The sequence below is a fragment of the Rhinatrema bivittatum genome, chromosome 2 (genome assembly GCF_901001135.1).
Source record: "Rhinatrema bivittatum chromosome 2, aRhiBiv1.1, whole genome shotgun sequence".
In the NCBI taxonomy this organism is placed as follows: domain Eukaryota; kingdom Metazoa; phylum Chordata; class Amphibia; order Gymnophiona; family Rhinatrematidae; genus Rhinatrema; species Rhinatrema bivittatum.
This window is the reverse complement of record NC_042616.1, coordinates 642,929,458-642,957,325: the sequence shown is the minus strand read 5'-3', so window position 1 is coordinate 642,957,325 and position 27,868 is coordinate 642,929,458. Positions and strand designations below refer to the sequence as shown.

At 41.6% G+C, this 27,868-nt stretch overlaps 1 protein-coding gene across 1 annotated transcript in view; it reads left to right on the top strand.

Annotated features, from left to right (window-relative positions):
- NSMAF (neutral sphingomyelinase activation associated factor) overlaps nucleotides 1–27,868 on the top strand; it is a 267,295-nt gene that overhangs the window by 146,686 nt on the left and 92,741 nt on the right. The window contains exons 15-19 of the mRNA XM_029591349.1: nucleotides 10,228–10,318; nucleotides 17,805–17,868; nucleotides 18,536–18,587; nucleotides 18,819–18,939; nucleotides 26,260–26,391. Of these exons, the coding sequence (XP_029447209.1) occupies nucleotides 10,228–10,318; nucleotides 17,805–17,868; nucleotides 18,536–18,587; nucleotides 18,819–18,939; nucleotides 26,260–26,391 (460 nt within the window). The remainder of the gene's footprint in view (nucleotides 1–10,227; nucleotides 10,319–17,804; nucleotides 17,869–18,535; nucleotides 18,588–18,818; nucleotides 18,940–26,259; nucleotides 26,392–27,868) is intronic.

Genomic DNA, 27,868 nt, shown 5'->3' with positions numbered 1-27,868 from the left:
AAAATTGGAAAGCTATGACTACAAATGCTCGCAGTTTGGGCAATAAAATCCCAGACCTGCAGGCCTTAATGGTGGAGCCAGACTTGGACGTTGTTGCTGTCACGGAGACATGGTTCATGGATTCTCATGACTGGGATACGGCCATATCGGGCTATAACTTGTTAAGGAATGACAGAAAGGACAAAAAAGGGGTAGGAGTAGCACTTTATGTCAAAAATAATATCCAAGCAACTGAACTGTATGGAAAGTGGAGTAGAGAAGAGGCATTATGGGCCATCCTAAAAAAAAAAAAGATGACGGTACATCCATTTTTCCTGGAGTGGTGTACAGGCCTCCGACTCAAACGGAAGAACTAGACAGAGATCTGATCAAAGACATTATAAAGGTGGGAAACAAGGGGGAAGTGTTGATTGGTGATTTTAATCTGCCAGCTGTGGACTTGAGAATCCCTTCTGCAGAATCTAACAGAAGTAGAGAGATAGTGGATGCCCTGCAAGGGGCTCTGTTCAAACAAATGATAATGGAACCCACGAGGGAGGGAGTTTTACTTGACCTAGTGCTCACTAACTGGGATAATGTCTCTAACCACTAGGAGGAATAGCCTAGTGGTTAGAGCAGTGGGCTAGGAACCAGGAGACAAGCGTTTGAGTCCTGCTGTTGCTCCTTGTGACCTTGGGTAAGTCACTTTACCCTCCATTGCCTTAGGTACAAAACTTAGATTGTAAGCCTCTGGGGATAGAGAAATACCTGCAGTACCTGAATGTAAACTGATGTGATATCTCAGATCGAATGTCGGTATATAAAGATAAAAAAATTAATTAAATAATGTCCGGGTGGGTGCCCACCTCAGCACCAGTGATCATCAAACAGTATGGTTTGATATTGCAAATAGGATCCAGAGAAGTGTTACAAAGACCTGAGTTTTGAACTTCAAAAAAATAGACTTTGTCAAAATGGGGAAATATCTGGAGGCAGAACTTGAAGACTGGGCGAAAATGGGAGAAGTCGAAAAATAGTGGGCCAAACTAAAAGGAGCAATTACTAAAGCAACAAATTTGTATGTTAGAAAAGTAAACTAAAGTAAGAGAAATAATCCAATCTGGTTCACAAAGAGGTGGCTGATTTAATAATAGCAAAAAAAAAGCAGCTTTTAAGAAATATAAATAATCCCAAAAAGTGGAACACAGGGAGGATTATCTGGTGAAACTGAGGGAGATGAAAAAAGTAATCAAAAAAGCAAAAAGTCAGGCAGAGGAAAGAATTGCCAAGGAGATAAAGCGAGGTGACAAAACATTTTTCAGATATATCAGAGAAAAGAGAAAGGTACATGGTGGTATAGTGAAATTGAAAGGGGATAAGGAACAGTGGGTGGAGAGAGATGATGAATTAGCAGAAATATTAAACAAATACTTCTGTTCAGTGTTCACAAAAGAAGACCCTGGAGAAGGACAGTCACTTGTTATCAAGACTGTAGAAGGGGGTGGAGTAGACAAAACTCCATTTACGGAAGAGAATGTATGGGAAGAGCTAAGAAAACTGAAAGTGGACAAAGCCATGGGGCCTGGAGGTTCACCCCAGAATACTGAGGAAACTCAGAGATGTGCTGACGGGTCCACTGTGTGACCGGTTCAACAGATCTTTGGAAAAGAGTGTAGTGCCTAGTGACTGGAGAAGAGAAGTGGTGGTCCTGCTTCACAAGAGTGGGAGCAGAGAAGAAGCTAGAAACTACAGGCCCGTTAGCATCACCTTGGTGGTGGGAAAATTAATGGAGACTCTGCTGAAAGAAAGGATAGTGAACTATCTACAATCCGGTGGGTTGCTCAATCAGAAGCAGCATGGATTCACCAGGGGAAGATCCTGTCAGACAAATCTAATTGATTTCTTTGATGGGGTGACTAGAGAACTGGATCAGGGAAGAGCGCTCAATCGGGTGGATTTTAAAAGCCCTGCTCGCGTAAACCCGGCCGGATTTACGCGAGCAGGGCCTTGCGCGCCGGCGCGCCTATTTTCCATAGGCCGCCGGCGCGCGCAGAGCCCCGGGATGCGTGTAGGTCCCGGGGTTTTTGGAAGGGGGCGTGTCGAGGGGGCGGGACCCGATGATGCGGCGTTTCGGGGCGGGACCGGGGGCATGGTTTCGGCCCGGGGCGTTTCGGGGGCGTGACCGCACCCTCCGGAACTGCCCCCGGGTCGAGTCTCGGCGCGCCAGCAGCCCGCTGGCGCGCGTGGATTTACGTCTCCCTCCAGGAGGCGTAAATCCGTGGATAAAGGTAGGGGGGGTTTAGATAGGGCCGGGGGGGTGGGTTAGGTAGGGGAAGGGAGGGGAAGGTGAGGGGAGGGCGAAAGAAAGTTCCCTCCGAGGCCGCTCCGATTTCGAAGCGGCCTTGGAGGGAACGGTGACAAGCTGCGCAGCTCGGCGCGCGCTGGCTGCCCAAAATCGGCAGCCTTGCGTGCGCCGATCCAGGATTTTAGAAGATATGCGCGGCTACGTGCGTATCTTATAAAATCCAGCGTACTTTTGTTTGCGCCTGGTGCAAACAAAAGTAAAGCTTTTGATACGGTCCCACACAGAAGACTCATCAACAAAATGAGAAGCTTGGGAGTCAGCTCCAAAGTGTTGGCGTGGATTACAAACTGGTTGACGGATAGAAGACAACGGGTGATGGTAAATGGAGCCTACTCTGAAGAGATAATGGTGTTAAGTGGAGTGCCACAAGGATCGGTGTTAGGACCAGTTCTGTTCACCATCTTTGTGAGCGACATTGAGGAAGGGTTAGAAAGTAAAGTTTGTCTATTTGCGGATGACACTAAGATCTACAACAGAGTGGACACGCCGGAAGGAGTATGGAGAATGAGACGGGATTTAAGGAAGCTGGAAGAGTGGTCGAACATATGGCAGCTGGCATTCAATGCCAAGAAATGCAGAATCATGCATCTGGGGTGTGGTAATCCAAAACAACTATGGGGCAGATTTTCAAAGGATTACCAGCATAAGATACGCGTGTTAACCCCCGAAAAACTACCCCTTCCACCCCCTGCGCATGCCGAGCCTATCTTGCATAGGCTTGGCAGCACGCACAAGCCCCGGGACGCGCGTAAGTCCCAGGGTTTTCATGGGGGGCGTGTCGGGGGCATGTCACGGCGGGGGCGTTCCGGGGCGGGGCCATGGGCATGGTTCCGGCCAAGGGGTGTTCCGGGGGCGTGGCCGCGGCCTCCGGACCAGCCCCTGGACCAGAACATGGCGTGCCAGCAGCCGGCTGCTGCACGCAAGTTACGCCTGCCTCAGGCAGGCGTAACTTGTAAAATAAAGGTAGGGGGGAATTAGTTAGGGCTGGGGGGTGGGTTAGATAGGGGAAGGGAGGGGTAGGTGGGGGGCCAAAAGGAAAGTTCCCTCCGAAGCCGCTCCGATTTCGGAGCAGCCTCGGAGGGAATGGAGGATGGCTGCGCGGCTCAGCGCGCACAGGCTACCAATTTTGCGCAGCCTTGCGAGCACCGACCCTGTATTTTATAACATGTGTGTGGCAGTGCGCGCAAATCAGGAGTAGATTTGTTCGCGCCGGGTTGCGTGAACAAATCTACTCTTGCGCGCACCTTTTAAAATCTACCCCTATATGCGTTGGGGGGTGAAGGGCTGATGTGCACAGAGCAGGAGAGAGACCTTGGGGTGATAGTGTCTAACGACCTGAAGTCGATGAAACAGTGTGACACAGCGATAGCCAAAGCCAGAAGAATGCTGGGCTACATCAAGAGAGGAATATCTAGTAAGAAAAGGGAAGTGATAATCCCCTTGTACAGGTCCTTGGTGAGGCCTCACCTGGAGTACTGTATTCAGTTCTGGAGACCGTATCTGAAAAGAGATAGAGACAGGATGAAGGCAGTTCAGAGAATGGTGACCAAAATGGTGGGTGGTCTCTATCGAATGACTTATGAGGAGAGGTTGAGGAACCTGAATATGTATACCCTGGAGGAGAGGAGGTGATATGATACAGGCCTTCAGATACTTGAAAGGTTTTAATGATTCATGGTCGTCAACAAACCTTTTCCATTGGAAACAATTTAGTAGAACTAGGGGTCATGATTTGAAACTCCAGGGAGGAAGACTTAGAACCAATGTCAGGAAATATTTCTTCACTGAGAGGGTGGTGGATGCCTGGAATGCCCTTCTGGAGGAAGTGGTGAAGACTAAAACTGTGAAGGATTTCAAAGGGGCATGGGATAAACACTGTAGATCCCTAAAGGCTAGAGGATGGGAATAAATAAAAAAGCTAAACCAGCATGGAGCAGCAGTTTACTACCCTTAAGAGAAAAATGGAGGTAACTGCACGGAGCGGCAGTTACTACCTTGGGAAGCTTGCAGGGCAGACTAGATGGACCATTTTGGTCTTTTTCTGCCGTCATTACTATGTTAAGAACATAAGACATGCCATACTGGGTCAGACCAAGGGTCCAACAAGCCCAGCATCCTGTTTCTAACAGTGGCCAATCCAGGCCATAAGAATCTGGCAAGTACCCCAAAACTAAGTCTATTCCATGTTACTGTTGCTAGTAATAGCAGTGGCTATTTTCTAAGTCAATTTAATTGATAGCAGGTAATGGACTTCTCCTCCAAGAACTTATCCAATCCTTTTTTAAAAACAGCTATACTAACTGCACTAACCACATCCTCAGGCAACAAATTCCAGAGTTTAATTGTGCGTTGAGTGAAAAAGAACTTTCTCTGATTAGTTTTAAATGTGCCACATGTTAACTTCATGGAGTGCGCCCTAGTCTTTCTATTATCTGAAAGAGTAAATAACTGATTCACATCTACCCATTCATGATTTTAAACACCTCTATCATAACCCCCCTCAGCCATCTCTTCTCCAAGCTGAAAAGCCCTAACCTCTTTAGTCTTTCCTCATAGGGGAGCTGTTCCATTCCCCTTATCATTTTGGTCGCCCTTCTCTGTACCTTCTCCACCACAATTATATCTTTTTTGAGATGCGGCGACCAGAATTGTACACAGTATTCAAGGTGCAGTCTCACCATGGAGCGATACAGAGGCATTATGATATTTTCCATTTTATTCACCATTCCCTTTCTAATAATTCCCAACATTCTGTTTGCTTTTTTGACTGCTGCAGCACACTGATCTGACAGTTTCAATGTGTTATCCATTATGATGCCTAGATCTCTTTCTTGAGTGGTATCACCTAATATGGAACCTAACATTGTGTAACAATAGCATGGGTGATTTTTCCCTATATGCATTACCTTGCACTTATCCACATTAAATTTCAACTGCCATTTCGATGCCCAATTTTCCAGTCTCACAAGATCTTCCTGCAATTTATCACAATCTGCTTGTGATTTAACTACTCTGAACAATTTTGTATCATCTGCAAATTTGATTACCTCACTTGTCGTATTTCTTTCCAGATCATTTATAAATATATTGAAAAGTAAGGGTCCCAATTCAGATTCCTGGGGAGACTCCATTGCCTACTCCGTTCCACTGAGAAAATTGTCCATTTAATCCTACTCTCTGTTTCCTGTCTTTTAGCCAGTTTGTAATCCACGAAAGGACATCGCCACCTATCCCATGACTTTGTACTTTTCCTAGAAGCCTCTCATGAGGAACTTTGTCAAACTCCTTCTGAAAATCCAAGTATACTACATCTACTGGTTCACCTTTATCCACATGTTTATTAACTCCTTCAAAAAAGTGATGCAGATTTGTGAGGCAAGACTTGCCTTGGGTAAAGCAATGCTGACTTTGTTCCATTAAACCATGTCTTTCTATATGTTCTGTGATTTTGATGTTTAGAACACTTTCCACTATTTTTCCTGACACTGAAGTCAGGCTAACTGGTCTGTAGTTTCCTGGATCGCCCCTGGAGCCCTTTTTAAATATTGGGGTTACATTAGCTATCCTCCAGTCTTCAGGTACAATGGATGATGTTAATGATAGGTTACAAATTTTTACTAATAGGTCTGAAATTTCATTTTTTAGTTCCTTCAGAACCTTGGGGTGTATACCATCCAGTCCATTTGTTACTTTTTCACCAATTCCTCTGATGGCCAGAACAGTGAAATAATCTGGTTCACATAACTAATACAGCTATCCAGCAGCCCTCTGATCCCTCTTGGATCAGATTCATCCATATTAACTCAAGAAGAGGATGTCTGTATTCTCTGAACCTTCCCTCCTTCAACTCGATGGCTTGGATGTTGAGTACTCAGTAATTTCTGAATTGTCCATACCCAAGGAGGTTGACAACAAGAAGAACCTAAGGATTTAAATGGAAACACTTCTCCACATGGTATCAATGAAATTCCTTGGATCCATTCATATGCAAACCCAAAGAATTATTGAACTTTCTGCTCTCTCTTTCTTCTTCAGGTCTTTGTACCTCATTGGAGAGAGTTCATCTCAGTGCAATTGCAGCTTACCATACCCAAATTATGGTTAAGTCAATATCCGTTAGTATCCATGAAAGGTTTATGTCATACTAAACCTCCAGTTTTAAAACCACCTATTCCCTGAGAATTAAATGTGGTTCTGGCAAAATTGTTCAAGCTGCCATTTGAACCACTGGAGTAGGCTTCTCTCAAATTTCTAACGTGGAAAATAATATTCCTTATAGCATTCATATCAGCAGAAGAGTCGATGAGCTTCAGGCTTTCATTCATTATCCCTCCTATATGCAATTCTTCCACAATAGGGTGGTGCTCTACACTCAACCAAAGTATTTACCAAAAATAGTATCATCTTTCCATATTAATCAAGCCATCAGGTTACCTATATACTTTCCAAGGCCACACACTCATAAAGATGAAAAAGCCTTTCCTACCTTGGACTGTAAAAGACCTTTGGCTTACTATAAAAGAAGAACTCAGCCTCATCGTCAGGCCTTGCACCTATTCATCTCTTAAGATCCCAAAAGACTAGGCATAGCAGTAGCCAAATGTACATCGTCTACCTGGATAGCAAACTGTATAGTACACTGCTATGTGCTAGCAGGCCTACAAATTATTGACACCATCAAAGCTTATTGAGTTAGAGCTATGCTACATTAGAGGCTCATCTGTGAGCTGTTCTTCTTAAAGAAATCTGCAAAGCTGTAACTTGGTTGTCAGTACACACCTTTATGTCCCATTACTGTCTGGACAATCACTCAAAGACTGACAGTAAATTTGGAGAAACAGTTTTGTGTAGCCTATTAACTGAGTCTGCTCTCCACATGGGGTCTGGATTGCTTATTTAGTAAATGCTCTGCTGCAAACCTCGGCTTAGGATTCCCCACATGTTATGGATAATTCAGCTCTGCTTGCAAGTTTGTTTACCATAAACAGTGTACTCCATAGACAGCAGGATGAATTAGCTATGCTAGATACCCACTAACTTCCCTGGAGAGTCAACTACCTAGCTAAAATTAGCTTTAAAATTGACTGGGGACTCATGAGGCAGCACCTGCCTGGGAATTCCCACAAAAATCGGAAGAGCAAAAGCTCTACAAGCATAGAGAAAAGTGCTGCTCAATGGCATCACCCACATGTTATAGGTAATTCATCCTGCTATCTACAGAGAACACTGTTTACAGTAAGAAAACTTACTTTAGTTGCTTTGTCAAAAACTACTCATAGCAACTTACACTACATTCAACAAATTAAATTAATAACCTAATCCCATACACAGTAGTTAAACAATGCATCAATCTAAAAACATCGAAAGAAATTCACAAATAATCATATGTAAAACTTCAGGGTCTATATCCAAACAAATCTTTCTGTCCAGCACCCACTATGCTGAGCCTTAACATGCTGATCCCAATGTAGTTTAAACATCCACTTTGACAGAGCACAGATAACTCAGTCTGATCTGCTGTTTAAGAACATTAGTGCCTATTTTCAGCTGAAAATTCATATAAATTTAGGTACCTAAAACTTAGGGAGCTAAATTTAGGTCTGCTATTCATTTTCCTAGATTTTGTTTCCTAAGTTAGGTGCCTAGTTCTGAAAATCAGTGCTAAGCACCAAACCTTTTTCCCTTGCCCTACCTCCACTTCTGTAGCCACCCACTTTTTAGGCACCTAAATTTGAACGCCTAGTGAAACTAGGTGTCTAAATCTAGGAAGACTGACCCGTAGTAAATATTCAAATAGGCTTATATAGGTGCCTAATTTCAAAAGTTGGAAGCCTAAGCCCTTTGAAAATTGGCCACTATAAATATAAAATAAAAACAGCGCATTTTGCTGACCTCCTGAAAGTACAATGGTCATGGATTCTCTAGTGGAGCAGGCTAAAAAATTCACAAATTAGGGGCAACACAGGAGACACCCTGTTATTGGTGCTTGTTAGTCTTCGGCAGCAGGGGGAGTACATGAAGGTGTCACTCATGGTGTCATACTTAGGATTTCAAATATTGATGTGCCATGTAATTCAGCATTTTAAAAAATCAAAGATAAAATCTTGAATTTGCTCCAGAATGGAACTGGAAGTCAATGAAGAGCCTGTAAGGCTGAATTTATATGGTCTCTCATGTATAAGCCAAGCAGCAAAGGGGCGGCAGCATTCTTATCCTTTTGCAAGTGAGACAGTTGCTTTTTAGGTAAACCAATCAAAAATGAGCTACAGTCCTCTAGCCTCATTATAACTAATGAATGAATTAAAGTGGCCAAATCTGTTTTCTCTAAAACTTTTAGATTCTTTAATTTTTAAAAATATTTAAGATATGTATGTAATAAATGCTGCTAGATACACACTGCACTTTTTAAATGTGCTTTGTGAGAGGGAAGGTAATTTTCAAAGGGTCTTCTGCAGATAAAGTAGTGGTTTATGCACTGAAATTATGTATTACAAAATTGCCTACCTGTTATGTGGGTAAATGTATATCCATATGTTTACCCAGAACGAGTGGCATTGGGGAGCTGTTCCAAATTAGTTACATTCTTTTGTATTTTAAAAAGAATGGGGTAGATTTTAAAAACTTGTGTGCGCGCTTCCATGTGTGCACGCTACCCGGCGCGCACACATGGACACGCAATTTTATAACATATGCATGCCGGTGCGTGCATGTTATAAAATCGGGGGTCAGCGTGTGCAAGGGGGTGCACATTTGTGCAACCTGCGCGCGCCGACGCCCGCAGCCTTCTGCAGTTCCCTCCCAGGATGATTCAATTTAGGAGCGGCCTGGGAGGGAACTTCCCTACCCCCTATATTAACCTTCCTACCCCTTCCCGTAACCTTCCCACCCCCTAACCCTATCCTAAGCCACCCACCCCCAAATCCTTGTCTTACCATTCGCTGCTGCTTCGGGGCAGGAGCAAGTTGCACACACTGGCACCCTGCCGGGCACCTCTAGCCACGCCCCCTCCCTGCCCCTTTCCCGAGGCCCCTGGACTTACACGCGTCCCGGGGATTTACATGCATGGCTGGGCCTTTGAAAATTGGCCCGGCACATGTAAGCCCAGCCACACACGTAAAGATTTGAAAATTTACCCCAAGTGTGAAAATTTTCACAAAATATTTGTGTAAATGTTTTAGCAGGTTTAACTGGTGTGGATCAATATGGTGGGATAAGTTTCAAAGCAGACTTATGCACATAAGTCCGTTTTGAAAATTGGTATTAGTGATGTGCATATTTATTGAATTTTTATGCATGATGTTAAAAAAAAAAAAAAAAAAAAAAAAAAAATTGGTACCTTGAAGGACAATTTTTAAAGCAATGCATTCAGGTAAAAAAGCATTGAATCTACATTGATGGTATGAAAAATGCCCTCCCTTACAGAATTTTACATGCTGAGGAACAACACGCATATAAATTTTGCCACATTGAGAGGAGGCATTTCCAGAGTCCATGTTTATATCAAGGGAGGAATAATTTGTACATAGATGGCATTTTCAATTCTTTGCATGAACTATGCCAGCAAAATTCTGCCCAGATACAGATGCAGGTCATTATGCATGCCGTGTGCCCACAGCAAGTTTCAATGCAAAAAAATATATGCATGTATTTTCGCTTTGAGATTGGATACAACATCCGCAGGTAAAAAGTACAAACGGTCTCTGTGCAAATGCAGGTAGTCTGAAAATGATTCCCTTTAGTGCTCTTCAATCTTTTTCTATTTTTGAAAGAGTAATCTAGGAGTTGTAGGTATATCCCTTCTTGTGTAGGGATACAGCAACAACATTTGATATGTTCAAGTATTACTTTAATAGCAGGAATGTTTTGTTTTAAATATGTTTCAGATACGCTTTCGGGAAATGCCAGAGCCAAAGTTTATGTATGGGAGTCATTACTCCTCTCCAGGCTACGTTCTGTTCTATCTCGTCCGAGTTGGTAAGACTTATGCAGCTTTCAGATCAGAAAAAAGTGCATACAAATGTTCCAACACAGTACACGCCACACAAAAAGGAGCCCATTTAATATTTACAAAGCGGCCCTCTAGTATAGACAGCAGTGTCAAAAAGTTATGACTGTAACTTTAATACCGGCGCATGGCTGCATATGTGCACACGTTCGTCGGCCCGCATACAGGAACGCAGCCATTTTATAATATAAGTGCATATATGCATGCCTTTTATAAAATAGCCTGGACACGCGTACTTGTGCACACAATTTTAAATGGATGCGCTCCAGTGCCATTTGCTGTTTTCTCAGTTCATTCCTAGTTCGCCCAGTTTAGGGATAGATCTTGCAAATCCCCTTAATTTAATAGCCTCCATTCCCTCGTGTTAGCCCCCAACCCTTAAAACCCCACTGCCTTGCCTATATCTTTTTGTTTTACTACTTACACACATTCCATCGTAGAAGTAAATTTACATGGCAGGGGACCCCGGTGCAGGCAAGGACACATAAATATTTACATACACATTTCTTGGCCAGGCTCTGACACGCCTATACCCATGCACCACCCCTTTTTGGAAACTTTTTACTTGTCTGCTTAGTGCGTCCTTGGGTGGCTTCTAAAATCCGCTCAGCGCATGCCATCCCGACTTATACGCATATCTCCCGGTTTTAGCACACACCAGGCTTTTAAAATTCACCTTTAAATTGTCATAGTATTTATAACAAGGTGTCAGCAAGCCAGAGTCTGTGTGTCCTCTTTTAGTGGACCATTTGATCTAATCAGTTATCCACCTTGTGCAATTCTATTATTGTTAAATATTTTATCTGCCTATATAAAGTTTATTCCCAAAACCTGACATTAGGCATTGTTTTTCATGAAACTTCATCAGAGGAGAATATGCAAAGACCAGCTTATCTGTAATCAATGTTCTCTGTCAGATACCACAATGCCTTATAGCTTTTTCCAAACTGTATCCTACAAAGGAACTTTTTTCATATACACTCTGAGTTTAAAACTATGATGTTCAAAATGTATTGATGACATGGATATTCTAGATAATTAAAGGGACATTAATAAACATCAACTAATTTGTATTTATAAAAAAGTTTGCATCTGAGGAAGTGAGCTCTGTCTTCCAAAGCCCATGCCTCAATAAATTAGTTAGCCTATAAGATGCCACCTGCCTCTTATCATTTTTATAAAAAAGCTTGCAACTCTAGTTCAAAATTAAGTCTGTATGGTGTCTAAATGTGTAACTTATAGATCCATCATTGTTCTAAACATAGTAAAATTCCTGCAGGATCACTACCTCTTCAATCCATATGAATCTCGTCAATAGCACAGAACCACAAATTGTCAAAAATATGTCCATATTCATCACAATATGAAACTAAAGGGGCAGTAACCCAATGTGAATTCAAACATGAATGATATTCTATTATTCAGATTTTTAACAGGCATGTGGCAACATATTTGTGACAAGGGCAGCAAATCACATATATTGCAAAAGCTGACAAAAATGTAATCTTGTATTTAAGGTTGATGGCCATATTGGATTATTGTACAAAATATTAATTAATAGTCATCGAGACTGCACACACCATATTACACATGCAGCAGGATACAGCATGAAATCAAGAAGAGGACACAGTGGGGAAATGAAAAAGTCCCTATAAAAAGAGAGTTGGTGTCTTGCCAGATTGTGAAACCTTTTTAAGAGGGCAATTTTTTAAAGTGATCTTATACAAATTGTTTTACTCACATTAATCAACTGTCAAAAAATTGCCTTCCCTTAAAGCAGTTAAAAATCCACATGTTATAAGCCATATTAAGCAGAGGTGATCCCGAGAGTGTGTTTCTGGCTAGGTGAGGAGACTGATGGACACTTGTTATATTTTCGTCTCTTCATGCTTATATTGTTCATTGAAAAAAGTACCTGCTCAAAAAGCAAGTGCAAGAATCCCCTCAGCAAATTTCAAAGCAAAGCATGCGTGCACTTTCTTTCTGAAAGCTGTTGAGATGTCCACAAGTAAAAAGTACCTGCAAAATATGTTTGAAAATTCCTCTTAAAGGACCAGCAAAGATGATGAGGTACATCAAAATGGATGGGATATATCCAAGGGTATTGAGGGAATTTAGAGAAGCTCTGGCAGCTCCATTGGCTGGCCTTTTTAAATCATCTTTAGAGTCTGGAGTAGTTCTGGAGGACTGGAGACTGGCGGATGTGGTTCTTATTCACAAAAGTGAAAGTAAGGAGGAGGCTGGGAACTATAGGCCAGTTAGTCTGACTTCTGTGGTGAGCAAATTAATGGAATTGCTACTAAGAGGATAGTGCAGTTTCTGGAATCCAGTAGATTACAGGATCCATAGCTGCATAGCTGTACCAGAAGGAGAACTTGTCAGATGAATCTGATCGGGTTCTTTGATTGGGTGACCAGAATGTTGGAACAGGGGAGAGTGCTAGATGTAGTATATGTTAGTAAGGCCTTTGACACTGTTCCTTATGGGCAACATAAATACATTGAACACCCTTGGTATGGGTCCTAAAGTGACTTACTGGATTAGAAACTGGTTATATGGGAGGTGACAAAGGATAATGATAAATTGAGTTATCTCTGAGGAGAGGAACATTACTAGTGAGGGTGCTGCACGGATCAGTCCTTAGACCAGGTCTTTTCAACTTTTTCATGAGGGACATTGCAGAAAGATTATTGGGGAAAGGTTTACCTTTTTGCCAATGTTTCTAAAATCTGCAACAGGGTAGGCAGCCAGGAAGATGTGGAAACCATGAGAAGGGATCTGGTGAAGCTTGAGGAATAATCTAGGGTCTGGCAGCTAAGATTTAATGATAAAAAAATGCAAAAATCCAAGGAAGAGGTAGAATATAGAGAGTGAAATTATTCTAAGCACAAAAGAAGAGCGAGATCTGGGAGTGCTCGTATTGATGATTGTCAAACAGGTGGATAAGGCAATGCCAAATCCAAAAAGATGCTTGGTTACATAGGGAGAGGAATAATTGGCAGAAAAAAAGAAAGTGATATTGCCCCTATATGAGTCGCTGGGGAGACCTTATTTGAAATACTGTACATAGTTCTGGAGACCTCACCTTCAAAAGGATTTAAACCGGTTGGAGTCTTTAGCTACTAGGGATGTGCATTAGTTTTGGTTCCGGGACCCCGAAACCTGAATGAATTTTTCCCAAATTTCAAAGGCCCGAACCGCGGGAAATATGATATTTCCTGCAGCGGGCTGAAAACGAAGCCCGAACTGAAAAGTTCAGGCTTTGCTCATCACTAGTAGCTACTAAAATAGTCACTGGTCTTTGTTCTAAAGCATATGGGACAAATGTTAAGCTCTAAACATGTATACCATAGAAGAAAGTTGGGATTGTGGAGATATGATAGAGACATTCAAATAAGTCTTTCGAAGGTAAGGAGTCTCGAAAACAAGGAATCATGGAATGAGGGTGAAAGGGATAGACTCAAGAGTAATCTAATGAAATATTTCTTTTCAGATAGAGTAGTGGATGCATGAAACAGCCTCCCTGTGGAGATGGTGGAGACAAGAACAGTATTTGAATTCAAGAAAACATGGGATAAAAACAGGATTTCTGAGGGAGTGATAGGAATTGTAAAACTGAGTTGTTGGTGCGGATGGAGAGATTAGATTAGGGGTGGGCAAACCTTTCTGTGCTGGGGCCACATTACAAGTTATCGAGTGCAATGAGGGCTGGAGATTGGGGCGTGGCAGGGCAGGGTTGGGCATGGGAGGGTCCTCAACACAATAATCAAATCTCCATCACTTACTCCAGTCATTTCAATATCCAGCAGGCTTAAGCACCATCATCTTTAGCACCTAAGGAGCCCCTTCAATCTGTATCCCCAGCTGCTACTAAAAACAAAAAAGCCTTCAACCCAACAGGTACAAGGCATTTTCCCAGCTAGCAGACCACCTCACCTCAGTCACAAATGCTGGCCATAAAGTATAAATAGTAAAGTGCAGACAAAAAACTGTACTGGAGACCACTAAAATCCAGACCAACCGGTTTAACCAATAAATGAAAAACAGAAGTATCACCAATACTCGTAAAGAAATATAAATCAATCATAATGGTGAGAAAACCATAAAAAAGCATATTTCAAAACAGATGACAAATATAACACCACTAAATAATTAAGAAGAATAAGGATAAAAAAAAAACTTTAAAGATTTCTCCAAAATCAATCAAATATTTCAAAACAGCAGACATATCAGACACCCAATAATTAAAACTAATATGTATTAAAAAAAAATTCCCCCTCTCTCCATACCTGGAAACTTTTCATTTCCTGTCACCCTGAGATTGTAGGCTCTCTCTTTCACAGGCACATACAAGCAGGCTCCCAAGCTATGCATTCACAGGCACGCACACAAGAAGATTCCCAAGCACTCAGTTGTACCTCGGCTCATTCTTCAGCCCTGCTAGCCTGGGTTGAAGAAGCTGCCCACCACCCAGTCTCTCTTCTTCTCCTCTGGCAGGTGCTGCTGCCACATCTCCCTTCTCCTTCAGCCTGGGCATCTTTTTTCTTTTTTTTCGACCACACCAGCCTAGGCTCTGGCGAGCGCCACTGCCGTGTCGCTCTTTATTTTCAGCACCACTGCCACATCTCTTAAGTATTTCCTCTCTGGTGGGAACCCTGCCAGCGCTGGTAAATGGGGTCTCTCCTCAACCAGGTCGACACAGACGTCCTGCCTGTCTTCCCGCCCGCTGACATCATCGTCAAAGGCCCATTTCAGCGCATCAGCAAAAAGGTTACATTTTGGGTTTTTAATGATGACTTTGAGAATTTGGGCAGACTGCAAAAACCTCGGTGGGCCACATCTAATGCATTTTAAAATGTCTTCCACAGGCTGGAATAAAAGTAAGAAAGGACTGGATTTGTCCCGTGGGCCTTATTTTGCCCACTCCTGGACTAGACTCTTTTTCTGCTGTCATGTTTCTATGAGTTTTTGAGATCATATGAGTCCATTCTTTTGAAAGTCAACATCTTTTTTTTGTTGGTTATTTTTTAAAAGTCATCAGAACCTAATAAGACTATACTGGGGGGATTTTCTCCAGAAGCAATACAGCTCCTAAAACTGCACTATAGACAGGACAAAACATGAGCCTCACAATTCAATTTTACTGACCAGGAATGATTTTTATCCTGGAGAATGGTCTCTCAAGCTCATGAACATCCTTGGCTAGTTTAGGTTGACTGAATAAAAAGCATCACATCCTATGAATTTGTGCAAGTTTTGGAACTTGTGAACAATAATGCCTTTGTTAAAACTTCAGTCCATGTTACAGACACATTCACTTATCTACCCTAATCACTTTCTCAGCATCTAGCTCATCAAGCCATAATTGATGGTTAAAAAGAAACCTGAACTTCAATAGAAAATTGTATAAAAATTGATAGCCGATAAAAAAAAAAAATTGCCTGGTCCATCTAGTCTCCTACTCATAGACCCTACTTGATTTATAGTGTTGTCTCATTTGTCCATCCCTGATAAATTTCTGTGCCCATCTCATGCTTATTTTTTTCTCTTCACTCTTCATGCCTTCTTTGTCCAAAAGCTGACTCACTGCAACTCCAATTCTCTTTTCTGCCCAAGGACTGACGAAAATATACCCTCAACCCCTCAGCTCTCCTTTTCTACCAGCAAGGGAGGGTCTCTTCTGCGATGGGAGCAATCTTTCTAATTGTATGCACAGCTGAGCATCATGTCACAAGTTATGTTTTCTGAAACTACACTAAATAAGCGGTTCAGAGATGACTGCCCGTTCTTTCCTCTCCAGTGGCATATTCCTTCTTGACCTTGGATTATGGAAAAATGCCATAGTTCACACATTTATAGTTAGAGGGATTATGGTCAGATTTGAGTAGGTATCCACAAGAATTTTATAGCAATTAAGAGAACTAGTTATAGAAAAAATGATATATGGTTTATATAAGCACATATAAATGAAAGAATACATGATTATTGCTTAAATGTTTTATTGCAGAAACTCCCATTTATTTCCTTTGGCAATGTAGGCTGGAAACATCTTGGGAAAGAAGGGGTTAAGTGCCTGAAAGCAGAATATCAATAACAAAAAAAATAAAACTAAGAACAAAGGACTTCAACAAAATAAAAATGATTTCATAAAAAGGACCCTTTTATTGTATAATATTTGACCTAATTTGAGTTTTATCCTTCCTTCTATGAGAAATAGGCCCAGATTTTAAAAGCTCTATGTGCACGCCGGGGCTATTTTAAAAAGGCCCGGCCACGCGCGTAAACCCTAGGACGAACATATGTCCCAGGGCTTTGAAAAAGGGGTGGGACGGGGCCATTGATTGCTGAGTCAGGGGATCGCGTGCCAACAGGCTGCCCGGAGGCAGGCGCAAAAGGTAAGATAAAGGTTGGGGGAGGTTAGGATAGGGCTGGGGGCGGGAAGGTTAGGGGAAGGGGTAGGAAGGTTAGATTAGGGGGTTGGGAAGTTCCCTCCCAGGCCGCTCCGAAATCGGAGCGGCCTGGGAGGGAACGGGGGAAGGCTGCGGGCATAGACACGCGCAAGTTGCACTAATGTACACCCCCTTGCGCGCGCCGACCCCCGATTTTATAACATGCGTGCACCGGTGCATGCATGTTATAAAATTGGCCATCAATGTGTGCGCGCTACCTGGCGCGCACACATGGGTGCCCGCACATACCTTTTAAAATCTACCTCTCAATGTCTAATAACATGAGAGATGTAGACTTCTTAAGTGAATGTCTTCTGTGTCACCTTGATGTACCATCAAAACCCACACCAATATATCAAAGATAGACTTGAGTATAACAGAGGAAAGCATGTGATAGTGTGTACATCTTTATTCCATAGTTAAAAATATCATAAATCACAGTAGTATTCAGTGTCTTGGTGACCTATGACAAGCTGTTGGCAACTCTGCATATTTAGGGCACAACCGCGATCTGTTGACAAAACTAAAAAGTAAGCATACTCTGGCTAAAGTACATTATACATTGATTAATGATAAACATCACTGTACAACATAGCATTTTGCACTCCATTTGTTTTATATCAAGTGCAGGTATCACAAATACTTAAAATAATTTTGAAAACCTACAGTATTTGTCATTGACAGGTAATCTGTCTTGATTATAAGGAGTATGGTAAATTTCCATTTTAACTTGGTTAGTAATGGTGGGATAATGTAATTCATTTATGGAACAAATTTGTCCTTATGTAACCTAGAAAAGATCTGAATTCCCTAATCCTGATGACTCGATTTGGGCTTTTCTGGTGAATAATCTGTATCACAATACAGTCACTTTTAAGGCTTAAACTGGACATTCTTCCTCTGAGCCCGCTCATAAAATTCTTCTTGTGAAGGACACTAAGGAAGAATTGAACTTCACAGGGAAAGGATGTCTCTCATGAGTTCCTCTTTGCTCTTATTTCCTTAGCACCTGAGTACATGCTCTGTATTCAAAATGGCAAATTTGATCATGCGGATAGAATGTTTAACAGGTTTGTGTTATAAACTTCTTGCACTTTTACACCTTTTAAATTTTTAAGAAAAATCAATGTATATTCAAGTGTGTGTGTGTTTTTTGTTTAATTTTTAAGAATTAAGGGCACTGCCCGTCCATGAAAGGGGGAGGCAGGGTTTAATGTTGAAAGTAAGGTTCTGAGAGGACCACGAGTGCCAGGAAACCTTTGGGTTTCTATTAAATGGCAGCATGTCATCAGCCCAAGTCATTAGACGTGTATCCAGGCATTCTCTCTCTCTTCTGTACAAGTGTGACAGAAAGGTAACTCATAGGTTAAATGATGGTGATATATTTTTATGTATAAGTTCTTGCTTTTCTGCAAGAAAATGTTTAAATATCACTGTGTTTAACATCTGACAATAAAGAAGTGTGTGTTTAGGGGTGAATGTTGATCTGGGTGGGATAAGGGGGTTGAGAAATCAAATCCAGATCTTCCTAGGGTTGAAGAATTCTGATTTAGCTATTAAACTGATTTTTATTAAAAGGTTTTGGGGTTTTTTTTCCTACAATACATTTGTGGGAGAAAAGCAAATAAATGTAGCACTTAATTTACTCTTTCCGTAGTGTAATTGTGAGAAAAATGTGTTGAACAAGTGAAAAACTGTTTTTCTAACCTTTTTGCTAAATCCAGATGTAATGTTTAGTATTGCAGAAACCTGGAAAAACTGTTTGGATGGTGTGACTGACTTTAAGGAGGTATGCATCCTGTGAGGTTCATCGTTTTACGTGCTGCCAGAGGGCATGAGGTCTGCTCTTGTTGTGGATCACGGCTTTCTTCACCGAGGAGGTAATTTTCAAAAGGATTTACACACGTAAAATTAGGGTTTGCGTGCGTAAATGGGCTTTTGAAAATTGCTGCGATATTTGCTACTTTTATGGGTGTAACTCCTTTGAACATTCACTCCTCATACTTCATTCCTTTTCTAGTTGATTCCAGAGTTTTATGGACATGATTGTGACTTCCTGGTGAACACTTTGAAGTTAGACCTTGGCAAAAGACAAGGAGGAAAGGTGGTTGAAGACATTGAACTTCCACCTTGGGCTACAGGTAAGTGCAACCCAGCACATGTCCAGCATGATGAGTTGTAGAAGCAGATATCCTCCAACAGAAAGTCACTATTGAAGAAAATCTGGATATCCTATTCCATTCTGTTCCCGTTCATTAAAGAGCAAATGTTTTCATTTTAAATGTGACACATCCTTGTATATGTACATACAGTATGTCAGGCAGAACAAGGAGTGTAGTGTCACTTATAAAACTGCAGATGTGGAGTATCCCTAAATGGTACAATTTGCTTTGGTGAAAGTGAGTCAGTAAATCCATGTGAGCTCGAATACTTGACCTGGAAAGTCAGTGAATCATCTGCCTTACACCAAGCTTTACATAGACAAGTTTAGTGCTAGGTTTGTATCAAAAGTTCTTTCCTAAGGAGATATTGAAATTCCCACTTAGCCAATCAGTCCTTCAAATGTTGTTTTTCCTTCTGTCATGCCCACGTGGAAACGCAATCCATTTCAAGTTGGACTGCGTCAGAGCATTCCACATTTATCCAGGAGAGACCTAAACATTTTTGTTTCATTCAAACTCAACCATCCTGACTTCCTGTGGAAAATCAGTTAAGAAAATAAAGTTCTGAATAGCCCAATGGCCTATATGTGCTTTGTAATTTTGTCAAATAGTGTTTTGAGCTCCTAGCTTGTGATCAGGAGATCTCCCCCCAGTCTAAGAGCAGTTGGATATGGGTGGTGTGTTTGTTCAGGATTAATTTGTCCATTTCTGGTAATGGAGGAGAATATATCTAGCACTTTAGAAATCGATATTCAGTGCTAATTAGCTGGGTAAGTAGCAATTTATCTGGCTAAATGGTGTGGCTGAATATACAGTCCCATTCTGCAGCCGCCACTTAGCCAGATAAGTTCATATCCAGCTAAATAGTTAACCGGATAGGTAGTAGGCAGGAAATGGGCGTTTCAGGGAGGATTACATATCCAGCTAACTAATCCCTAGATTCATCAAAATGCATTAATAATGCATGGATAACGCCCATGATAAGAAAAAGTGGCGTGTTTATGGAAATTTTAAAATTACCGCACCATGCAATAACATACGGTAGTATTGTGTGGTGTGGTAAGCTTATCGCACCCCGCAATAATTCCTATTTTTGCAGGGGAGGGAGAGAGAGAGAGCTAGAGAGAGAGCCATAATAAGTAAAACATTTTACTTGTACTGTTCTTAGCTTGCAAAGAGCCTGCAAAAACAACAGAACAAGTTCAACAATTAACATTTGGTATGATAAACAGAAATTATAATCAGAATAAAGATCAATAGGCAGAGACTGATAGTACAGCTGCATCAGGCTTTCAGGAAGGTTGGGATAACCTGTACAGAGCAGCCGTGGCTACAACCGTAACATCAGCAAGCATGGGGGTGGCTGGATGTTGCGGACAACAACCTAACTAGTTTTGGTAGCTGTGTGTATTACAAAACTTGGTAAGAAAACATGGGAGAGGGCCTGGATGCTGGATTAGGTATGAGTCTTGTAAAATAAATAGCCTAACAATGGAGGTGGTGGACATCTGCATTGTAAGAAAATTTAAATATGCGTGGGACAGATATAGAGGGCAGTGGTAGAAATATGTTTGAAAGGATTAAAAAACATACAGTGAGCTCATGCTGCTTCAAATGGAGGGTTTTAACTTAAAGTGAGAGTATACCCATGTCAATACCGCAGTGAGGAAGGAAGACAGATAAGAGAATTTAAAGAAGGGGATGAGAGATCTGAGGATCATCAGCATATGAGTGATAAGAACTGCCCAAAGGAAAAATTAAGGGTACCCAGTGAAAGTGTAGAAAAGAGTAATATCCAAAGACAGGGCCTTGTAGAACATCAACAGAGAACTGAGGAGAGAAGAAATTGTGACAAGGAGAGTATCAGAATCCAAGAGCAATGAGAGAAAGAAGTGTGATTGACTGGTTCAAAGGCAGATGATAGGTTGAGGAGAGCAAGATAGACGGAAGGCAGTGGATAGTTGGAGTTAGAGGTGCAGCACCATAGTTTTCATAGAGTGGAGTGGTCCAAACTTACCGGGTCATTCATCAAAATGCGTTATGGCGTTAACGCACGCGATAACGCATTAACGCGTGCGTTAACACCATAACACACGTGATAATATTGCTTGGGCAAGGCGCGAATGTACATTTTTTAAGGGGGTGGGATCAGGGAGGAGTTTGGGCGGGATTTAGTAAAATGAGAGGCAATATTACAGTTTTAACACTGGAAATAACTACACTTTTTTTCCAGGTGTTAGGCTGTGCAATATGCCCGAAATGGCCATAATGCAATTCACGATAAATGTTTAGAATTGCATTTTGATAAATAAAGAATGGAGAACAGGGTCTGCACTTGTTGAATCACCAAAATGTAAAGATAGTGCAGAATAAGGTAAGGGTCCACACAATAATTTCAGTGTACTATTATAAAGGTTTTACTTGGAACGGCCTCTCCATATATTTTTGTAAAACACATAATAATATTTCAGCAGGTCCCTCGACATGGATCCCATGTTTCGCTGCAAGGCTGCATCGGGAGGCACAAACATAAGGTTTTAAATATGAAAATACAAACAAGAATAAATAGTAGTGTGGAGCATTAAATTGATGCGATACCTTAATCACAAATATAGCTAGCAAAGCATACACATACCTGCATAAATTTCAACTCAAGGTGACCGGGAGTGCACAGATACAATGACAACAAAGTTCTTTAAACACTGTGAAAATTGGTGCGAAAACTGCCAACCAATCAAATGAGGACAAAGGCAGGGCAAACTGGACGTGAAGGAAAACTGAAATTAGCCAAACTAAGTAAAAAAGGATCACTCGATCTCGTTGTTGAGGCCATGTGGGGAGAGACTATTAAGTTTAAAGATCCATCTTTTCTCCTTACGAATAAGCATTTCAGAAAAGTTAGCCCCCCCCCCCCCCCCCGGCATGGAGGAGACAACACATCAATAACAAAGAACTTTAAATCAGCGATACTATGTGATTCAGCCACCCAATGTGACACTAGGGGTGCCTTTCCCATTGAATGTTAATGCTGGATCGATGTTCAATGATTCTAGTCTTAATCAAACGTGTTGTCTTAACACCATACAATTTCTGGCAGGAGCACGTAACAACATAAATAACACCAGATGATAAGCAATTGGAGGTGAACTGTAGATGGTAGACTTATTGGAGACTGGGTGAGTGAAGAAGGAAAGGGAAAGAGAGTGTGAACAAACTGAATAACTTCCACATGGGCTGTGACTACCAATGGATATAGGTGGGAAGGGTTAAGAATGTAATTCAGAATGCACTAAAAAATCCCGAAGATTTTTACCATGGTGAAATGTGAATTGGAGTCGACAATTGAAGATTTCATGCATAGAAAGTAAGGACCAATAACGCTGAATAATAGAAGTCAAGGCTTTAAAGCCTCCGATTCACATTTCACCATGGTAAAAATCTTCGGGATTTTTTAGTGCATTCTGAATTACGTTCTTACACCCCCCCACCTATATCCCTAGGTAGTCACAGCCCATGCAGAAGTTGTTTAGTCAAAAATGATGGCAATTTGTCACCCACTGTGCAAGCACGATGACCGTCCACCTTCACGGTCACTATATGCTTGGGCCCAACCAGCCCTTTTCGTAGGTGGGAAGCCTCTGAATGAGGGTCTATAGGATGTATGCTGGAGCTGGTAGCATCATGAGGCCTCAGCTGCTCCATTAACCGGGCCCCTTTGAAGTTTCCTGGAGGAATTGAGGAATGGGTTATTTTCTGTACCATCATCTGTAAATCTTCTGGGTTTCTGCTGACTTTATCCCTGTGGCAATCATGGCCATGCCAGTAACAGAACCCTTTCCACAGTGGCTGTGGCTCATGAGATCAACTAGCTGTAGGATTCTCAAGGGTTCTCCCAGGGCTTCTTGAGGGTGGTGTTTGCAGCATAGTCTATGTGAGTACCAAAGCAAGCCCCAAGGCCTCATTCAAAGCTGCTTTCTCCTGCTGCAAGTCAGCAAGAAATTGGGACCATTTTTTGCCCTGGTCAGCACTAGTCGTAAGGGCAACCAGCTGAAGTCTTTGTTGTTGAGAATGAATAGGAGCATAATATGCTTTCAATGAGGTGAACTCCTCTTGGAGTTTAACTGATCCTTTCAGATAGGATACCTCAGCAAGTTTAACTAAAGTCTTGGCCGGCCACTCCCAGGATAGTTGGCCCTTCAAGAATATTTGGCTAGCTGCATCTTGTTCCTCTTCATCTCTAATCACTTTTAGCAACTGCAGGAAGCCTAGAGGCTTTCTTTTCCTTTCCCATAGCTGCAAATGTATCACTGGTCAGACTGGGGTGCACCCTGCACTGCTCCAACATGGCCATATCTTTCTCAGCGGGTGCTATCCCCTTTTTTCTGATTACACTCCGCAATAGAGCCTCCAGACATCTCAAGTAGCAAGACACTTTTTCCCCATCTCTTTGACTGGTCTGTCTGAAGTGGAACTGACTTTCAGTAGTGCCAAATGTGCTCTCCAGGGCTTCTATGCACTTCTCAGCTGTGGCCAGTGAATTCTCAGTTTTCACTGCTCCTTAAATCTCTAGAGCAGGGCCCCGGAGATATTCTTCTTGCTGCCATCTCTTCTCCAAAGCTGAGAATTCCCACTCAGGGACCATCTGGGTGGTTGGTCAATCCAGTTTTCATTATCATCTTCCCCTCCAGGGACAGGTATTTTACCAGAAAAATATCTAAATCATTTGTAAAAGTTATGGTCATTCTGGGGTTTTCTTGCTGCTTCTATTTGCCTACAGCCAGTATAAGAGATGCAGGGTCTTGTGGAGCAGTCTCTGCTGTAGCAAATATTTCATTTAGCTCTGTAACTGTTTTTCCCTTCTGAGCCAGAAAGTCAGTGAGCTCCTCTGCAAAAGTATTATCACATGGTGTTGAATCACTTTCTCTACTAGGGGCCCTTTGCATGGTAATTTTCCAAGTGATGGCCCCTTCTATGGGAGTTGTCTCATGAAAACGGGTTTGAACTGAGTTAGTGTGATGGCAGTCACAAAAAGCCATTACTTTCTCCTGTGCAGAGCCGCAGGCTCAACCTATCATTTTTAAAGTGTGCCAGCCTGTTTCTATTTCTATAATTCTGGCGATCTGTGCTCAAAGAGATATTCTGTATCAAAAAGGCCCTACTTTTATCATCCTTCTCCCCCTTGCTCAAGTTTCCTAGAATTTGCAAGGTCACAGTAGATTACAAAGGGTGGTTGGGTATTACTTATCTGGTCTGGTACAGTCAGAGAGAAAAACTTTCCAATCCAGCAGTGCCTCCACTCTGTGCCCCCCCCCCCCCCCCTTTGGTTTGGAGTATGAATTATCCCTATGCTTGAGGTGAAGAGTACCACATGAGAATTTATATTTACTAGTATGATTTATCTTTTGAGTGCATAGCCTGAGTGTTTGATGAAACAGGGTCCTATTCACCCCCATACCACAACTCTTTCCAATCTTTTACTTGTGGCACCACAGACCAGATAAAATCATCACACCAGAATAAAACAGCAATTAACCCTTTTACTAGTGTTGTGTAAGTAGACAGTAAATCCAATCAGAGCATTAAATGGAAAAAGTACACTAGTAAAATATAATATAAACTTGCAGTTTTCTTATTTTAAATCAAGCAATGCAAAAATAACACTGGGTATGGCCTTTTAGCCAGGGCCACCAACATACTCATATGGATAGTAAAAAAAATAAAATAAAATTATAATAATAAAAATTAAGGAACACTAATAGAGAAAGGTTGGGAGTAAAAGTAGTGGCGTACACAACTTTCAGAAACTGTCTTTACCCCTGTATTCAAAAAAGGAGGGGGGAGCTGATCCATCCCACTGTCACCAATTTGTAAAGGGTGCACCCTGTCCCAAGCACAAAATTATGTGGAAAAGAACAATCAAGAAAATAAAGTAGTCCCTCTTGATGGTGGAGCTGACTAAACGACAAATCAAATAAATGAGCACTGCAGTATGTGGAAAGTCTCTTTCTCTCCTGGGGAGCTTCTCTAAAGGGTTTACTTGGTACTGAACAGAAAGTGGGCCTGGTTTCAGTCTCTTACAGAAAAACCATAGTCCATCAGCTTTTCTTTCACTGCCCTATCTCGTGTGGCTGTGGCAAGGGTTTATGCTTGACTTCAGCTGAAAGCCTGAAGCAGTTAATATGAGATTCTGAATTTGTGACAAAAATCAAGGAAATAAACATTCTCCTTCCTCTGCTAAGATACTCTCTGTGCAAAGTTTAGATTACTTAACTCAGTTTCTTAGGAGGGTGATCCAGCCATGTGCTCCTGGGCCTGGATATCTCTGGAAAGGAAGTATCTCAGCTCCTGGCTACTCTGTCCATTGTTGAGATTTTACATGTAGCTTGACTATGAAGCAAGAACAGCTATCTGTCAACCTATTTCCTCAGAGCACATATTTATGTCTCTCCTTCTTGTTAATTAGTTCTTTTGGAGAAGAACTGATTGCAGAACTTCCAGATATACTCCTCTCTTCCTGACTCAAACTCGTGGCCATCCCTGCCCCTCATACACAGACAGTCAGCCAAATTCTGCCTTTTCTTCCTTAAATGGTCTCCCAGCATTCCTTTGGCTTCCTCCTCTGCTGGCTATGTAGTACCGTTCTCTGTGCAGCCTAAACAGTACAGCTCTTTTCCCAACTTGTTAGCACTGTGATTGCTGGATGCTGATTCTTGCAGAACATTTGTCATTCACGTGTAGGTGTTTTGACATATTTTTATATTCTTTCACCTTGGCTGCGCTGGCTTGCAGTCTCTGCAGGATTGAGAAATCCTTTTTGGCAGGTCCAAACCATATCACTCAGAGCCAGACACAGCTCGGTCCACATTGTAAGGCTCCAACATATGATAAGCTCATGGGGGGAGGAACATGGTTTATAGTAGCTACTATAATATGTATTTAATTTTATCAGTTTTTCATTTGAACTTTTTAATAAAGCTCATTGTGGTCACATGATCTAATGGCATTAATTTAATAACTTGCTGCAGCTGAGGACTAAATCCAGTGCTAATTGTTGGATAGTTAATCAAATCCCCACAAGAAGACTATAGAAACAGAGAATAAAGATTGTGTAGTCTCTTGCGCTGCTAACATTGTCCATGTTTGTTTTAACAAGGAACAATCTAGTACTAATACCAAAATAACAGCTTCCTAATCAGAGGCTAAGATGGTGGCCAGAATATGGAGTGGGGGTGGGGTGGGGAGCCTGTTTGTGTCTTTTCTGACCATGCACTAAAAACATTTTTTTTCTTAATCCATTAGATCCTATTGACTTTCTTAAGAAGAATCGAGAAGCTTTAGAAAGTCAGCATGTGTCTGAACACCTCCATGAATGGATTGACCTAATATTTGGCTATAAGCAGAGGGGGAGTGAAGCTATTATGGCACACAATGGTATAAAAATAAGAAAATGACCAAAAACCTCAGAATGTGTATAGTATAGTATAGTATAGATATATAATTGCCCTGTATTCAGCACACTAAAAGATTTTAGTTTTGGCTGCAGCATTTCGGCAGAACAACTCCCTGGGTCAGAGGAACAATATCATCATTCTGTAAGAGAAAGTCATATTAAGCTTACAATCTTAAAAACCACTAAAACCCCTTAAATCTAATACCCGACAGAGCTTCATTACTTACAGTGCCTCCCTTCAGCGTCTAACTCAAATATTACCAAGCACCGTGGAACGCTTGCGTGAGTGTCTTCACATCATTATAAACTCTCTACTGCCAATCACAACACAAGTTTACCAGATGCACAACCAAAAATCGAATTCCTCCACTTAGTATCCCACCTCACTTTGCCATGGGGAAAGCAAAACAAAATATGTTCACAATCAAGAAAAGTATATATACCGAATCTGAAAATCCAGTAAAAAATATATATATTAACAATAGAAGATCACAAGAAGGCAGCCCACTCCATTTCCTTGTTTAAGCCCTTAGGGGGCCACTGTGTTCCTCTGAAAAATAAACTTCTGTTCTTTTTGTAGTAAAAGCCTATTAAAGTCACCACCCCTAAAATGTGGCATTGGTTTCTCTAATACTGTGAACTTTATATCATCAGTTAGATGGCATGTATCCTTCCAGTGGGCCGCTAAGGGAGCCTCACATTTATCACAATTAATACAGCTGATATGCTCTTGTATCCGTGTTTTAATTTTGCGGGATGTTTTCCCTATGTAACATAAGTTGCAGGGACACCAAATCAGATATACTACCCTGTAGATTCACAAGAAGTAAAAGACCTTCATTTAAAGGGCCATCTACCCAGTAGGCACAATGCAACTCCATTGAAGGAAAGGGGACAAACCTTACAATATCTGCAGGCAAAATGCCTGCACTGCCAATTGCTGTTAGGAGATTGTGTCATTGTAGCCCGTACAAGCCGGTCTCTCAAATTGCGCGCTCGAGTCAGCGCAGTGGTAGGGCCACCCTGAAACACCGGATGAAGTCCTAAAATGTTCCAGTGCGATCTTATACTTTCCTGCGCCCACCAGATATCCGATGTAAATGGGAAGACGCAAACCAACGTCCTTTTGGCTAAGATCATGTGTAGTAAGTGTGTAGCTCCCTTACGGGTGGAATGAGACTGTAACAGAAGGCCACGATTTGCCCATCATCCTCTCATAGGACTAATTTAGCACCTTGCTCAGATATTCCCTTTCAATAAATCTACCATGCCTCTCCAAGCCTTACATCGGTAAAGGATCACAACTTCCTCAATCTCAAAAACTGACCTAATTGAAGATTTTTTCTCAACCTTTTAGGATGAAAATCTTTTAGTGTGTTGAATAAAGGGCAATTATATATCTAGTAAGATAAGAGAAAATGTTAGGAGAGGAATAAAGTTAGTAATAAAAAGCTCTCA